The sequence below is a fragment of the Paramormyrops kingsleyae genome, chromosome 15, assembly GCF_048594095.1.
Source record: "Paramormyrops kingsleyae isolate MSU_618 chromosome 15, PKINGS_0.4, whole genome shotgun sequence".
Taxonomy (NCBI): domain Eukaryota; kingdom Metazoa; phylum Chordata; class Actinopteri; order Osteoglossiformes; family Mormyridae; genus Paramormyrops; species Paramormyrops kingsleyae.
Window position 1 is genome coordinate 4,107,007 of NC_132811.1, and position 17,595 is coordinate 4,124,601.

The 17,595-nt window shown below is 49.9% G+C and overlaps 1 protein-coding gene across 1 annotated transcript; it reads left to right on the forward strand.

Moving 5' to 3' along the window:
- The first annotated feature begins 1,208 nt into the window (after nt 1-1,208).
- On the forward strand, nt 1,209-16,334 carry mllt1a (MLLT1 super elongation complex subunit a). Its single transcript, XM_023843522.2, has 12 exons — nt 1,209-1,566; nt 3,942-4,122; nt 6,258-6,340; nt 7,979-8,122; nt 8,230-8,355; nt 10,134-10,793; nt 10,879-10,966; nt 11,520-11,631; nt 12,312-12,411; nt 12,582-12,650; nt 12,801-12,872; nt 12,962-16,334. Exons 1-12 carry the CDS (start codon nt 1,555-1,557, stop codon nt 13,088-13,090), a joined length of 1,776 nt encoding a protein of 591 aa, XP_023699290.2. The 5' UTR covers nt 1,209-1,554; the 3' UTR covers nt 13,091-16,334.
- Nucleotides 16,335-17,595: the final 1,261 nt, after the last annotated feature.

Sequence of the window (17,595 nt, forward strand, 5' to 3'; positions counted from 1 at the left end):
CGTACAAGTGAAGATCGGAGAACAAGGTCAACCAGTGCCCCTGGGGTGCCGGGAATGAGAGCCTTGCTCAAAGGTCCAGTGGTGACGTGCTCACCGCAGGCCACGCACCGATTACAGAAGCCACGCGCAGAGGTCCTCGCCTTTTATCTCACGCATGCATTTTGCCAGCATCTACCAGGTCCTCCTATCTAACCTAGCAGAAAGCCCCCACCGTACGCCTGTCCGGCGCAGTCACCAGTAGCATTTCCCAATACCTCCGCTCTCTCCACAACCCCCACCCCCCGGGAGCTCATTATGCAGGACTTGTGAACACAGACCTGCCAGATTTTATCGCCCTTGGAACCAGCTTAGGTATAATGTTGAAACGCAGTATCAACAGCAATAACACATAAGAAAAAATATTTGTCAGTTTGCACATCTGTCATTACGCTTTTAAATAAGCATGTCATCGCATTGCCTCACAGTATCAGCAGTAGTGGGACTGATGGTCGAACCATCAGCAATGCAGGAGTTTTCTCTGTATTCTCCAGTTTCCCGTCCACAGTGGTAATGCACGATGATTTAGTGTAAAATGCATTTAGTGTTTGTGTGAATGTCCTATCATATTCAATCATTGAGTGCTACTGTTATGTAATACATCATTGCGTAATTCGCATGATGGATTTCCCTTCTGAAGATATTATATATATATATATATATATATATACACACATTATAGTACAAATAGACTGTGAAACTGACAAAAGAAATTATACAAATATCAGATTTTCTTCAATGATTTTGCATTAAGTTATGAAGTAGGTATTGGTAAAGAACCTAGGCCAGATGGCTGCTAACACAAGCGTTACATGCTGCTACAGAGACTAACGGTACTCAAACTGAAATATTGGGTAGTTTAATACAATTATTACAAGCACCAAAGGACCAAGTTTATTGCTAGAAGACAAAATAGAAAGATGCACCTGAAGATCACGGGGAATTAGAAGAAACACATACACAGGCAAAACGCCAAAAAAAAAGATTCTTTCAAGCACATAAGTTTAAACTAGGAACATGAAATACGTGAGCAGGCAGACTCAATATTTCCAAGTTTAATTGCGCCCCATTCGGTCTTTCAATAAGCATCCAAGCCCCACCTCACCACAGCGGAGACCAATCAGAAGGCATAGATCGCCGTGAGTGAGCCAATGAAAAGCCGCGTGCCTATACGGTTCTGAGGTCCCTAACGCAGGTCTCCGGCGGAGCGCTTTTATTTTCCAGGATGACATGGCTCCCAACAATCAAAGATTGGCCAGCGTCGCTTTCTGTCACAGGAGGGAAGTCTCGCCCGAACAATAATAGAATCTGCTCGGTCGTTCGCCGGTGGCTAGACCTTTGCACTTCTTCCCTCCGAGCAAAAAGCTTTCTCTTTTGGGTGGGTTGCCCGAAGTGTGGGACGGGAGGGGTGCCGTGCGGCTTCCGGTTTCTGGGTGAAATTGACACACAATGAGGAGTCGGGAACATCCTTGCCCGTCGCCGCTGTAAATAAACAGAACAATCGCCGAAGACAGGATCATGGAGAATCAGGTAATACGGCATTCCAGCGGATCGGTGCATGCCTAACTGGGAAGCTAGACGTGGTCACGGGGCCGCGACAGAACCGTGCCAACTACCTAGCCACTTTATAATAGCAGACATGCTAGAATAATACGAAATTGGAGGAAGGGAAAAACGTCGCCTGGTAAGTACTTGGCTAAAGGCACGCATGTCATCGGACACAGAGCCGCGGTCGGGCGCGATCACAAAAGCGCCGTGCTAGAGCCGGGGCCGACGCTGGCATCCAGGCTGCCATCGCGATCCACCTCGGCCCCCATTGATTCGGATGCGATGGGCGACTGGAAGGCGCCCGCAGGAGGACTGGCTGGCTGGCTGCATTCTCGGCCAGGTCTTTGGGGAAGAAGAGGAAGAGAAGAATGCGGGGGGAGGGATGTGGAAGGAGACTGGTGCTGCTGGTCCAGCTGTTCGCAAAGGGAAGCGGGAATAGTTCTCTGCTCCACCGGGGCATTTTGTGCGCGTTATTAGGTGGGATGGATAAATAGTTAACGCTCCGATGGATGAGCTGTGGTTAGGGTTGCGTGGGGAGCTGGAGTGGCATAGTCGAGGTGGTTCTAAGCGAGCTTAGCAATCCCTTTACTTGGCTGTAGCTGGCAGTGTGGCTAGGATCGTGGAGGTAAATCCGACCCCGTACGGATATGAACCACGGGCATATTTCACCTCCATTCATTATAGCTCCTCTGCTCTCGTTATTCGCCGCCACGTTGGATCGCCGGGAGATCGCATCCCGTCCAGAAAGCTCCCTGCAAGAACTTTCACGTCAGGTTCAATCCGGAAGGGGATAGCTAGCGTGCAAGGGGCGAAATATCGGCTGCAGGGCCATTGCGATGGCTGTGCATGCAGGCAGCTTTAGGTAGCTTAGCAGCCTGAGCTCCGGAACCTCGCCGCCGCTCCGGGCTCCGCCAGCAACCCGTCCGCTGCTGCAGGACGGAGCTACGGCTCGCCTGATCCTTTTTGAAACTTAACTTTTTTTTTGGAGGTTGGATCGAAAGTTATTGTGAGGCGATAGGCTTAAGTCCCGGAGCCACGTTTCCGGAGAGCAGCGGGAGGGGAGCCGAGGAATGCGGCGTCCGGGAGCAAGGCCACACTGGCCGCGGCGTAGCAAAGCGGCCTCCGCCGGCTCGATCCGCGCTCCTTCCAGGTGTGATCCGCTGCCTCGTTTTCCGTCGAACCTTAATACTATTTTTAGCATTGAGTATTATTTTTATTTTTATTTTTTACAAATGTTGCACTGTGCATGGGACAACACGAATCGGATCTGTTGTTGAAGTGCCTATTTGCACTGGTCTGGAGTCTGAAATTGGGTTCATACGAGGGGGACAGAAACTTTGTTTATTATTATTATTATTATTATTATTATTTTTTAAGTCTCATCACCTTAAATGATTGAAATGTGAAACGCGCAGTAATGTACACCTCGGGTGTCTCCCCGGCTCCTTCCCTTCCTCCTGCCTGCCAGCTTCTGCTTTGAGCTGGGTGGCATATAAATAATTCATGTTTGTCAAAACATCTCCAGATTTGCACAGATTTCGCGTGTTTGTAAAGGAGGAATAAGTCAGCTGCAGCCTTGGCCCGTGCTAATGAGGCGCCCTTATGTGAGCCGCGGCTTTGCGCGGTGGTTGTTTATCCCCGGCACCTTTCGGCGTGGGACAGTGTGATCTTGCCTGGAGTGGCCATAGTTTTGAGGATCAGTGCCCCCCGACCCCTGGTGCAGATGGCTGCGACTCTCGCCCGCCTCGCTGTATTTGCAGAGACACTGGTGATGGTGTTTTCGCTGATCTATGCTTCTACTGAGGTTACCGATGTGGCTTCACGGGCGCCGTGTCACCACAGCTAGCCAGCGGAGATTTCCGGTCTAAAGCTGCCCCCCTCCTCCAAAAAAAGGAGCTGGGGTAGTGCAGGTTTGTGTTTGCCTTGCCGGAAGTGAAAGAGTGACACTTGCTGTCACGTTTTGTGACAGGCAGGGGTATGGTTAGAGATTTTGGACCCCCAACCCAGACCAGTCATATTATGTTCCAAATTTTTTAGGGCCCTTGTCGCTTAGGGGCCCTTGGAATCGTTCTAACTGCCCCCTTCTTTACAGGGCTCCTGGTGATGGGTATTTGTAAACAATTTCATGCAACGCATTATTATACACACATATACCCTATCGGTGATGTATCTGATCAGACATCTTTCGGTTTTACGTCGCTGAACGTCAGATAATTGTATTTCTCTCTGAATTTGATTCGCTTTTCTTTGCGTGACTGCAGTGACTGCTGAGTTTTGGTGCCACAGCATCCCGTCCTCTGCGCTGGCTGCTCTCTGCGGCTTTATTTGCTGACCCGTCCATCTTGCCTCATCCCCAGTGCACCGTACAGGTGAAACTGGAGCTGGGTCACCGGGCACAACTCCGCAAGAAGGTGACGACGGAGGGCTTCACCCACGACTGGATGGTGTTTGTTCGCGGCCCTGAGTCGGGGGACATTCAGCACTTTGTGGAGAAGGTGGTCTTCCGGCTTCACGAGAGCTTCCCAAAGCCGAAGCGAGGTGGGTAGAGCGGGGGCGTCTGTCACGCGGGGGGGGGGGGGGGGGTGCACTCTCGCCACCTTCCCTCGAAATGGAAACGCCGGCAGCCTGTTTTACAGCCGTCTGACGTGTTTAATATGAGCCGTCGGCTGTTGAATTTTATTTAATGAATATTGGGAACATCGTGATAAATATTTGAGACCCAGCCTGAGGATTATGACCTAACTAACAAAGATCCCCAAGACCAGTGAATTTTTTTAATGAAATATCTGCATACTTAGTTTGATACAAAACATTTTTTTCTTCAATTAGGCATTTGATTACTTTGTCAGCAGTGTCTGCAAGGAATGGGATTTAGGAATAATACTTAAGTGATTTTTTTTTTTATGTTGGTTTATGAAAGCATGCCTTATAATTCTCGTACAGTGACCCGTATCGGAACAGTGTTTTATTCAGTCAGTTCTGTTTTGAAGGATCTGGTATTTTTAGGATTTGTACGTTACAAGTTTGTGTGACACGATGGTTTGAGTCTGTCTGTCTGCCACCCAGTCTAGTGTGTAGCCAGAATTAGCTGGTGTGGTTTTACTTTTGCATTCTGTCTGGTCATGATGATAATTGCTTGCGGCAGAAAATGCTTGGAGATGGGCAAAACCGTGGAAAGGATGCGAGGCACACAACCTTTATGCAAAGTATTGTGGCCTTGGCACGTACAGCGGCGACACATGGAATATAGAAATCTCTTCCCAGAATGCATCTGGTTGTGTTGATATTAGCAGACTGTGTCCAGAGTCTGCTGCTGAGAGCGGGCATGACTGGGGAGGCTTAGACTTCATTTTCTACCCACGTCCTCTTAGTACTGGAGGAGTTATGTTGAGCTGGTTACTCTATTCCCTAGTTTACCTTTTTCTGAATCTGCACCGATTCTGGTATGTACTATACAAAACGATGTGGTATGATGTAATATTTTGGGAGCTGGCAGTGTGATTTGTAGGCTCTGTTCGGTGTACATATTCATCTTTATGAGTCCTGGATTTGTGCTGTTTAAAAGTCTTCATTACTGGCACGTCAAATTCAGTTCAGCGCGTCCTGTGACGCCAGGCCTGCCAAGTTGGCACGTAATTGTCTGCAGCCGTGGTGATGAGCAACCTATTTCATTTGTTTAATTTTCCTTATTGGGCACTTAATGTAGCTAATGTCGCATATCTACAATGTATGTGTTGATGCCGATGGTGTGTGTAGCTGAAACATCTGTGCGTTTTTGCATTTTGTGCTTTTGGATTTGGGTTTATCTCATCTTTACGTGATATTTCTCAATAAGAGATTTCAGGATTGGCTCTGATAGATAGATAGATAGATAGATAGATAGATATAAAGAGAACTTTATTAATCCCTCGGGAATATTCCTACGGGAAATCCAGTTTCTAGTAGCATCATAGCACCATACAGTTACACATACAGTTACTCATACATTAGTTACAGAAGAAAGTATAGGGAGAAGTAATAAATAGCGGTGGGATGATGATACTAATAAATAATTATTGCATGGGTTAATTGGTCTATTGTACAGTGAATTATACACCATTATGGTACTTTTCAAAATTCTAAATCGGGTGTCTTTATTTCCCTTAATTTCTTTAGACTGCCCTCGACAGAGCTCCCTAAAATGGAATTTCTTCTTGCTGATTTGCTCTGCTTGTAATCAGCATTAGGTTGGTCATGGTAGTGCCACCTTGAATTTGCTGTGGCGGTGAGGTTCGCGACAAAGGCGGGATTGTGCTCTCGTTACCCGACACGACGCGCAGCGGCCCAGACAAATGTGGTGTTTATGTAAGGAGCTGCAATACAAGACTCTTTAAACCCGCACTCTGTTTGTGTGCAGGTTTAATAGCTTTGTGCTGACACGGTAAAACGGAAAATGTCAATACCCAGATACTCATTTCTTGGGCTGAAGTGGGTACTTCAGCAGGAAACAATCCCCCTTTTTATGTTAATTGTGAAACTTTATTTTTGCAAATATTAGATCTGTTTATTGTAGGGGTGGGTTTTTGGGGTCATGAATCACATTTAGTCTGAGATTTTCTCACACACTGGCATTTACGTGTGTGATTCCCATATTTATATATATTGTTTTAAATGGTGTATCCTTATCTTTTCAGTGTGCAAGGAGCCGCCGTACAAAGTGGAGGAATCTGGCTACGCTGGGTTTCTTATGCCCATTGAGGTTTACTTCAAGAACAAGGCAAGTCGTGAGTGTCTCTGGCTTGGGGAGAGCTGCTGTTTACTCGCATGTTCAGGGTCGGTGACAGGTTTTTACAGCCCAGACCGCATTGCAGCAGGTGAGGTTTTCGGCCAATGGGGCGCGAGGACATGGGTTTGTGCTGGATGCAGGGATCAGAGGCGTTATTCGGGCTTTATCGGGCAGCTGAGAGGGGCAGTAAATCTAGCGGGTCATAAGTGTCGTTCGAAGTGCGAGTGCTGCCTCTGCGTCCGAGGCGGAGGTCGGCATCTGCTGTCGGTGCCCAGAGGAGGCGTGGGCGCTCGGCGGTAAGCGGCCGCAGGAACTGCCGCTTCACCGCGCCGCTAGCGGCAGGCGGGCAGCCAGCCGTGGATTTTCGGGGCCTTTTCTCTGACCGCGGAAGGGGCAGGCCGCTGGCAGCTGGTCCACGATGAGGGCGAAAGGGGCTGTGAGGAAAGATAGGGGAGCTTAGCGGTGCTCCGCTGCCCTGGGCGCCTCGCCGGGACGGGCGGCTCCTCCGCCAGACAGTTGCCGCCTCCTGACGCTAAGAAGAGCTTCTGGACGCAGCCTGTCGACTGTCCCGCTCGTCTCTCCGAAGGCACATGCAAATGTTTATTCTCGACTTCAATCACAGCTTCCTGGGCAGCCTACTTCGTCTTTCACTCGGGTCTCCTGAGGATTGCCTGTGGTGGATGTAACTAATGGGCCATGTAATGTGCTTCCAGACGCTCCCGTGGCCGGCTGAGGTCTCCCACGCGCTAATGGCTGACATGCCGTCTGTCCAGCCTTACCTGTAGATTAGCATACCCCACATGCCTGCACTAAACCTCGGCGTGACCCCTACTCCTCCTGCTCTCCCTCCCTCCAGAACCAGTCTTGTTAGTGACGCTTCACCCACTTCATTCTCTTGGTAACCCTTGTGGGTCGCACTTCATGGTGCCATCAGGCAAACCCTCGGATGCCTCCGGAGTCTGATGGCGTCATGATCATTCTTGCCAGAAGGACATTTTGGCGTGGTGAACTTCATCTGGACGGTTTGCGGCGAAGCCATCTTCTCATTCGTAGAACTTTGATTGGATGGGGGAGGGGGGGCGTGTCCATCACCCTTTCCTTGACCTGTGGCCGTCTTTGAGCTGAAGGATGGGGTGGAGATGGCCGGCCTGCGTGGACCCCTCCCACCGGGGGGGGCTACCACCCTCCGCTTGAAAGGGCTCTGTGACCGTCCATCTCGTCGGGGGCTTAGCACGCTGAGAGAAGGCTGAATGAGCAAGCTCTGGGGAGGGGGGGGGGGTTGTTATTTAAAATGAAGAGGAGCACTTGATGAAGAGTTGTAAAGCTAGACGAGGTCAGCCAGGCAGGGATGATCCAGCTCATGTAGCTGGGGAAAGACGTATTTGAGTGCTTGGCTGGGAGTTTAATGCGGGATTACCAGCGCTGAGCGTGTGGGAGTGTGACAGCGCAAGGCCCAGCAGGACGGCAAGTCGCACAAAACAAACAGGATCTGTCTGCTCTTAGTCTTATTGCTATATCTTGCTTTACTCTTGCTATTTCAGCTCTTTATACATCGTATTGCTTTGCTATTTTATTTTTGTTTATTTCAGTTCACATTATTTTGTTGTTTTTTTCTGTCCCTGTGACCAGGAAGAGCCGAAGAAGGTGTGCTTCAACTACGACCTGTTCCTGAACCTGGAGGGCAACCCCCCCGTCAACCACCTGCGCTGCGAGAAGCTCACCTTCAACAACCCCACCCGCGAGTTCCGCCACAAGCTGGTCAAGGCCGGCGGTGTGAGTATGCTGGCCGTTTCCTCCCTCCATGTTGCTTATTTAACCTGCAGTGGAAGTGGTTGCTTTTCGCTTCGGTCACAGTGTGGCTCGTCGCCCCTCCCCCGCAGGTTATCGTGGTGCCGGAGGGGGCGGAGGCTGTATCCAGGCCCAGCCCCGACTACCCCATGCTTCCCACTATCCCGCTCTCTGCCTTTTCGGATCCCAAGAAGACTAAACCGTCCCATGGCTCAAAGGTCAGTTCTGCAAGGGAGCAGGTGTTTACTTTGTCGTCTTCCTGAGACTTTTAATCACGTCCCAGTTTACAATAAGCAACGAGGATGATTACCCTGCTCCACTTGTGCAAAAATATCTAAGTAGGGATACAGAAAGTATTAGCATCAATATTATTTTTAATGCATAACAGAAAATAATGATTTTAGGCTCTAGGCGTGCCTAAAGTCTCTGTGACCTTAATTGCTTAGATGAGATTCAGTCTTATTCCATTATCATCCTTAATGTGAAATTACTAGTCTGGTTTGATTCATGTTCATTAATAAACAAGACCTACATTTTTGGGTGGGTGTCTACACATGTAAATACACATTTTCCATAAAATCGTGCATCTGGAATGAAACGTATCTGCTGCTGGGAGAAGCGGCCATCGTACAGTTGAAACCCCAGCCCGGGTTATGATGCACCGACTGTTCCTCTTCTGTCATTGGCTGCCGAAGTCCAAATAAACATGTCTGCCTCGAGCCCAGCTTCTGTGAGAGTTTAGGTTGTGACTCCGACGCATCACCGGTGTTTTCTGAGAGTCAGCGGAGCGTATCCGTGGTTGTGGCCCTTCCATAAGTCGCACGTCGGGCCTGTGATGTCTCCGGGGTTCTCTGGGAAGGCCTGCATGGCGCTGGGATTGTCAGCAGGAAACGCAAGGCCCTTTAAGAGTTCCAGATCCTTCCACGCTGTACACGTGCTGTCCTAACTGCTGGCGGCAGGCCGCGGATGCTACAAAGCAATATTTATTTGCTATTCTCGTCTCTGCTTTTGAAATTGAAACCAGTAAGGCAGCATGTCTCGTGCTTCATGTCCCTAACGAGACCTTAACTGCATAATTGGATCCATTCTTAGACGCCGCTAAACCTGCTGCCTTTGCACTCGGTGGCTTCTGGCACCAACGACATATCGACATGTGGAAAATATGCTCTCTTAACGTCGTGCGCGCTCTGATACCAGCGCCCCTGATGTAGCCCACAGAAACGTCCTTTTCTTATTTAACTGGGAATCCAGCATAACGACGGCTTGAATGTCGGGTTTCTAGCAGAGCGCGGTCTGCTTGTTTGCCCGCGCTCAGTCCGCCGGACCGTTGTGTGTTTTATATATAAAGACGTGATGAGCTTGCATTTCTGCAGCTAGAAACTTAGTCGCAGTTCTCAATGAAACAGTTTAGTGTTTGATTACCACTGTTAATCAAGCCTTGTGAAAAGAAGAAATTTGAAGATTGACGAGTAACTGTCTCTGCAGTATTTTTTTTCGCCAATATATTTCCAAGTACATTATTCATAGAATGGAATGTAAGCGTATAGATGCTCCTTGTTTTATGAAGGTTCGACTTCGGCTATTTGGACTTTATGACGGTGCGATACCGATGTACATTCAGTACTCATCAGACTTTGAATTTTGATCTGTTCCCAGCCTAGCGATATGCTGTACGGTATTTGCTACTGATTCTAGGTGGTGATAGCATCCACGCATCCGAGCGCTATAGCGATCACGAGAGTGAATTTCTCAGTGTTTAACAACATGTCGTATGGTGTCGGGTTAATGTTTTGTACAGTAATGTACATTTAATGATAGGATGATCTTCTATCATTAAATAGATAAATATCTGCGGTCACAATAATTATTTACTTATTCATATTCGACTTACGACATTTTTGACTTGCGATGCGTTCAGTGCGATGTAACCCCATCGTAAGTCGAGGAGCTGAGGCCATGCAGATGTGTTGATGATCTGATGATGGTGGCTTTGTAGGAGTCCAGTAAAGAGGCCGGCAGTGCGAGCAACAAGGCTGCCAAGCCTCACAAACCCACGAAGGAGCACCGGGAGCACGCCAGGAAGGAGTCGGAGAGTAAGGGTCTGTCCAAGGCCGAGGGTGACCGCGATGGAGGCGGAGGCGGCAGCAGCAAATCCACTCGGGAGTCCTCCTCCTCCTCCTCCTCCTCCTCCAAGAAGCCTGTGGAGATCAAGGTGAAGGAGGAGACCAAGACACTGCCTAAGGCGGCCTTCAAAGAGCCCAAGCTCACGCTGAAGGAGCCCAAGATGGAAGGCATGTCCCCCAAAGGCGGGGGGTCGGGTGGAGGGGGTGGCGGAGGAGGGGGGGGCCTGCCGGAGACCAAGGGGCCCAGCAAGCGCTCCTCCACGGTGGAGTCTCCAAAGCCCAGCGTCAAGAAGCCCAAGAAGGGAGGCTCGGAGGGCCCCAAAGCGGCTCCTGCTGGGGGCTTCACCAGCTCCTCCCCCCGCGTCTCCTCCTCCTCCTCCACGGCGCCTCATTCCTATCCGGAGAAGAAACCCCCCAAGGAGAAAGGCCGCTGGGCAAAGGTCAAGGTGGAAGCGCCCGAGGTCAAGGAGTCCAAGAAGCCCCCGGAATCGGAGGAGTCCAACTCGGAGGACGAGGCCTCCTCCAAGTCCGAGGTGAGGGAGGCCTCCTGGCCGTGCCGTGCCCCCACCCCTGTGCTGCGGTGCTCCTGGTTTTTACACCTCCCTGTTTTCACAGCAGTCGGCACCCTCCAGCCCGTCCAACACCAGTTCCAGTTCGGACTCCAGCTCTGAGTCTGACTTTGAGCCATCGCAGAAACAAGGCCAAGGTAGCGGGCGAGGCGCCGAACCGAAGCGTGGAATGTTTTGTTTTTTGATATCGACAGTCCCTGCATCTCAGAGCACATGTCTGCCCCACAAAGGCGAAACACCATTACTGCATATTTGATCAAAATCGAGTTATGACCGAAATCAGATCTCTTAGGCTCTGTTTTATCTTATGACACAATATCTTAGTTCAGCTGTGCTCTGTTTCGATGTCATTTACCGACATTTTTTTCTCAGTTTCAATGTCAGCGTAGTTACTGCTTCCCCCCGCCCCCCCCCCCCCCCCCTTTGTAGGGCAGATGTCTATAGATGTACTTTATTGATCACAAGTAGTAATACTCTGTGCACCTCAAGACGAAGTACTTCTTTTTTAGTGTGTTATGTGGAGTGTGTCAGTGAGGTGACTCTGCGAGCGGTGCATGTGAGAACCTTCTGGAATGTTCTCGGTGTGATACGCCTGCTGCCGGCAGCAGTGGCGGTTAGGAGCGTTGCGCCGGAACCATCCATCCGTAACGTGAGCTCACTGTGACTCCACCCTCCCGGCTGTGTCCTCAGGGCCCCTGCGCTCCATGGTGGAGGGCCTGCAGTCGGAGGAGTCCGACGACGACGACAGCAGCTCGGAGGACGGAACTCCCGTCAAGACCAACCCACCCAACCGCGATTCCCGGTCAGTGAGTCTGCCTCGCCGCCCTTCCCGGGATCCCAAAGTCTGTCCCTCATTCTGACACTTGAACATCAGTCACAGGCTTGGTGGCCACTAGCCAGCATGCAGAACCATTTGTGATTTGTATGTGTGCTGAATGTAGTTTTTCATTCTGTTCAGCGAAGCTGGACCATTAACAGACTTAAACCCCTTAATCAGATTGCTTTTTAAAAAACTCAACTTCCTGCAGCATGATACTCCTTTTCGTCTTGTGATCCATGTTGAGATTCGGCTAATACTACCGATGACTTAATGTTAAATATACCGTTACAAATACAGTTGACTGGCAGATATACGATTGCGACACTCATTGTGTAACCAATACCTTTCCTTAAAAGACCAATTTTTAAAGCACAGGTGTAATTCAGGCTTTTATTGATATGAAGTGTTTTGTCGGTATTAAATTGTCGCTTATTTCTGTGATTGTTCATCACTGCGTTCTTAATGATGCTCCAAAAATCGCAGGGATCTGGTTGCACCCCTCCCCCCGGTTCTATGGACCGTTTGTCCGTGGCAAAGTTTCTCAGACGTAAATAAAATTGCGTGCTGGCGAGAGCGTCGGCATGGCGACGCACGGTAATGGCGGTGGTGGGTGTTCCTGTTCGGCTCGCTCGCTAATGTCGCGACGCCTCTCTGTCTCGCAGCCTGAGTCTGGACAGCGAGAGCGACAGCAGCGATGGCTCACATCGGCCCAGTCGGGACCCGCCGCCCCCCCTTCAGAAGCACGTCTCCTCCAACAATAAAGTGAGGCCACCTAGTGTCCCGGGGGAGTCATTGCGAATGAGGGCAGGGGAATCGGGCTTTGTGATCGCACAGATGGGCCTTGCTTTTGCTGTGAGGATTTGTGCGTGGTGACACACGGTTCCCCTTCACCTCTCCATCCCTGTTCTTGCTGCTGCCTCCCCTCTCTGCAGGCGTCCGAAAGGAAGAGTCCAGATCCCTGTAGCCGACCCGAGAAGGCGATGAAGAAGGGGTACAACAAGGTACGAAGGGTAAATCAATATTTTTTTTATTTATGCATTTCCATTTTGGTCTTTGAATCGCTGGCCACTTTTGGGCCAGATTGACAACACTGGCTCGATGTTGTAGTGCTTCACTGCGGAGCCATTTGCACCTTGTGTTCTCCCCCCCAGGCCTACACGGAAGAACTGGTGGATCTTCACCGCCGACTCATGGCCCTGAGGGAGAGGAATGTCCTACAACAGGTCAGAGTCCATAAGTCCTGGCTTTCTCCATCCCCTGGAAGAAATCCTCATGTCCTCCTCTCATCCTCTGTCCCTAACCTCTCCACCAGATCGTCAACCTCATCGAGGAGACTGGCCACTTCAACGTCACCAACACCACCTTCGACTTCGACCTCTTCTCGCTGGATGAGTCGACGGTCCGTAAGCTACAGAGTTACTTGGAAGCCACCGCCACGTGACAGGAAGTCAGGGACAGTGGGCGGGGCCTTTCTCCTCCTCAGCTGCCCCTCCCTGGAACACTAGGCGGGGCTTGGAGAAGGAGAAACGTGAGAACGGAGTGGACTGTTGGAGGCAAATGTGGGGGGGGGGAAACTCCTGCCTGTTGGTAGGTGCAGGAGAAGCGAATGAGCTGGGAGGGGGAGGGAGACTGGCCATCGGCATGAAAACGTGTAGGAGCTGGGGGGTTGGGGAAGATCGGACTGAGCTGGACTTTGAGCTGGACTATGGAAAAGGAGCCAGAAAGGATGGTTCTGATGGAGTCTGCGTGTTCTACTGCGCAGTGCGACCACTGGGCCATCCACACGCACATGGGCGACACTCATTCTTCATACTCCGCCCCCCCATGCACTTATTTTCTGCTGAAGTTCGCATGCGTGTAAGGGGATTCGGCCCCCGTGTGTGTGTGTGTGTGTGTGTGTGTGTGTGTGTGTGTGTGTGTGTGAATGGGAGGGGTCCCAGCCTCTGGAATGCCTGGCAGAATTTTGCTTCGACATTCTTCTGTTGTGGTGGGGGTTCCTTATTGGGTGAGGCTGGTCACCCAGATCAGGTTCCACGGTAGTTCTGAGTGACCCCCCCCCCCTGTGTGTCCCTGTTGTAGCGCCTCGTGGAGCAGGGGTGCAGCGGAGGATCTTCTCTAAGGCCGTTTTTAGTGGGGCGGGGGCCCTCGAGCTGAAGACGCCGGCCTGGGTGTGGGATGGTGTACATTTTTATTTTCCTGCTGATATTGTAGAAGTTTTTCGATTTAGCTGATTTTGACGTTGATAATAGTGACTCAGAAGCCCATTTGCTCTTTGTCTGTGTTGGTTTCACAGGGCTATGACCGCCACCTCCACTGTCTTCTCAGTGCCTTTACAGAGTCCATTTCAGAATGGCTTGGTGGGGGTGGGGGGCTGAACACTAACGGCTAACTAGCAGAAAGCGGCCTAAAAAGCGCTTCGTTAATGACACCTGTTTAAGCGCTCCTGTGTGCCGTGGGGACGCTGGTGCGACTGGGGTGGAGGAAGAGCTCTGATAGGCCGGCGGCCCGGGCTGTGACACGTGCCGAAATGACAGCATCTTATCTTTTAAGCGGTGGTGGAGGATGGGGGGGGGGGGCGGCTGATATCGATCGGCTTGTTTATAAACCTCTAGGCATCGATTGTAGATGCTGCATCCTGCCCTTCCTGTCCTGCCACGCCATCCTGTACACAAAGCCGCGCGCTCGAACCGGCAGCCGCGGTGGAGCCTCACCCTGTGACACTGGCGGCCTGGCGCTGCTGCCGTCTCCGGTTTTCTGTGGAAGTTCTCACCTCTCATGGAGACTTGGTGGTTCTATAGCTGGTTGGGCCTTAATGACGGTGTCTGCAGCTCCCTCCATACCCCCCCCCCCCCTCTCCGTGGGGCTGCGGGATGGCTGTCTGTCGCCACCACTTCCCAATCCACGCCGGAGATGATTCCTGCCCCCCCCCCCACGCGCGTCTCCTTCGACTCCTCGCCCCCAGAGACGTGTGTTTTCGCGCGACAGCGTACGGCGTTCATAGCTTTATTGGAGTCGTCCTTTCTGCTGCCTGCCTTCGAGAGCGATTGTCCCTCCCACCGTGCAGCATGAGTGAGCGGAGTCCATCACGAGCCGTTTCTAACGACTAAAGCACAGAGTTTAACGTACCCAGTTAGGAATTCCTGTATATTTATACACCATTCAGTCCGGATTTGGAGCAGTAATCATCAAATTGACGCAAACTTTTTTTTTTTTCCCGCTCTTTCATTTTTCTTTCCGCTTTTTATTAAGCCAAAACCTTAAATCTTCTCCGTGTGAAGATTTCTGCATGGTAATGACTTCTTGTGTTTTTTTTTTTTGGTCCCCTCTTGAACTTTTAACCTTTTAACTCCAAGTCTCAGTTCGTGAACTCTGACCTTTTGACTCTGCACTCTGCACGTTCTCTGTGTAGTGAAGATGGGGGTGGGGGGTGAGGGGGGGGGGGTACTGAGAGGCTGTAAGAGGGCAGCCGGCCGGTCTGCTATCAGTCAGTGTTTCATTTTTATACCTCTGCACTTCTGACTGTGGTGACACCAGTACTTATGTAATTATGTAAACTGTGTTTCTAAGGATTTTATACATTTACTTACAAAAAGTATTAATTTTGTTTTTGCCAACCTGTTTAGAAAAAATGGGACATTTTTTGACATTTTCAAAAGAAAATGCGGCTTCCAAGTGTGTTGGGGTCTCGTGTCTCGTGAAGGTTTTCCCCCGCGGGACTCGGTCGTGGTCTGCAGCTGTCGTCGTCGTCGGACACTGTGGACAAGGTGTTGAATGAAAAGTCGTGTCGCAACAATAACTCTTACCAAGTGGACTTATTTTAGGCAGATCATTGGAAAACCCTTCTTTTTTTTTTTCTTTTTTGTGGGTTTGTCTTGCCATATTTGAGTGTTTTTACTCAAGGTGTGTGGCAAAGTCGTTTTTCCGTACTCTGTGAGGTATGGTAGCATATACTTTTTAATTTTAATTTTTTTTTTATTTGAATTTTTTTATTGGGATCCATAGCCAGGCGTTTCTGATCCCGAATCACTAAGGTATGGCGAGTACCGGCGAGTACCGGGGAGTACCGGCGCTCACCGCGGCAGGAAAAGCTGCATCTGGGTTTTACCTTCGCAGTTTCCTTTTATTGTGTTAAGATTTGCTGTTGGAAGCAGAGGATGGTTTCACTGGATATTTCAGAAGGTCCTTCAGGAGGAGGTGGGATGGCAAACGAAGCCCACAGCACTGTGGCTGGCTGGCCTCCTGGGATCCCCCCCCCCCACCCCACCCGCCGCTGGGACACAAATGCAAATGCGGTGCACGGGGGGGGGGGGGGGCGTCCTGTTTGAAAACCTTAGGTGCGTCACAAAGCTTCACTCAGACACCTTTATTTAAGATGAAAGGTAACATTTGTGTATTTTTTCAAGTACTGTTCATTTTGATGTGGGCGCACAGGGAGGTGTTTATGAATTTCGTGGATGACCGAATCAATGGGGAGGGGGGGGGGACTGATAATGAAATGTGACTTTGGTTTGAGCGACGCCCCCCCCCCTCCCCCCTCCCAGGGGTGGAAAGAAAAGTGTCGTTTTGTTTGGTATATTAACTCGGCATACGATGCCACCATGTGGCCATATGATGCAAGTTTTAATAAGGATGATAATTTTATTTTTTATTTTAAAATCATATTAATAAAGTCATTGAGTACTGTAGACTACCTGCGTGACTTTGTGGACAAATAGCAATTCTGTTCTATCCCTGTCTAACCGGATCCACGTTCGGTATTTTTGTCGTTCAGTATTTTAGGCTTAAGTAAAAATTAGCCAGTCAACTTTCTGCCACTGTTCATACAGCATCAGCTGCAGAAAGTGGACTAGGTGCAACTTGCCTATTAATATTTATTATTAGTAGTATTTTTTTTTTTTTATAAAAAAAAAAAAATGGCAATAAGGTATATCACAGTCGCCTGCCAGGTGGATGTGTGTTGATCCAAACCGCCTGGTGTCAGGTTAGGGTTAGGTTTAGCCCCACTAAGTCACCCCTCTTTTCACTGGCTGGGGTTTGGGTTCAGAAACATTGCAGTAAAGACCCCTGACAGGGTGTAGAATATCACAGTCGACACATGTCATCACTCCTCTTTTACACCAGCCATTGACTCCAACAGCACTCCCTCTAGTGGCTAATGTGAGGCATTACAAGCAGTTTCTGTTGACTTCAGTGGAGCTCAGCTCTGGCAGGTTCAGATGACTGGGTTCAGATGACTGAAATGATTTTAGGTTTGCTGACATTCCTCAATGGGGGGGTCAGATAACTGCCCTCTACTGGACTCTGTCTGCCAGTGGTGGGGGGTCGGCAGGGATCACACCATCACAGAAACAGTACTGATGGTGTGTATCCTGGCTGACGATGCACCTTGGTTACGTGTCGTCACCCTCGCACGGTCCTGACAAAGTACTGTTCCTTTGTCCAAAGCACACAATGCTGAATTATTGAGCTCCAAGTGATTTGTCAGAAGTGCAAAATTAAAAATAAAAAAGTATTTCCCCAACTTATAGCATATTTTCACAACACACAGCTATGCGAGTTTAAAAATAGACAAACGGTTAATCCATTGGTGTGTGATTTAAACCAGCTGACAAGGATAATCAGGCCCTGCAGTAGCATCTCAGTATCGGCGCCACTTTAGCTTCAGCGTAGCAGCCGGCTGTACTTACCTGCCAGGCGTGTTAAGTCAGGGCCGCCCTAAGCGCTGCAGGGTGATTGGTCCCCAGGAGCGGGGCTGGTGACCCCAGCTCTACACTCATTACAGCGGCATCATTTTCCTGTGCAGTTTGTAGCTAAAAGCATCACACAACTGCTTCCAGAAAGGTGGGGACCAAACTCAAAGTGACGAATCTGAAGAGCACAATTCAAGCATTTTGTTCCATCTCAGATAATGGTTTGGCTAAAACTGACGCCATGCTACGAGTGGTC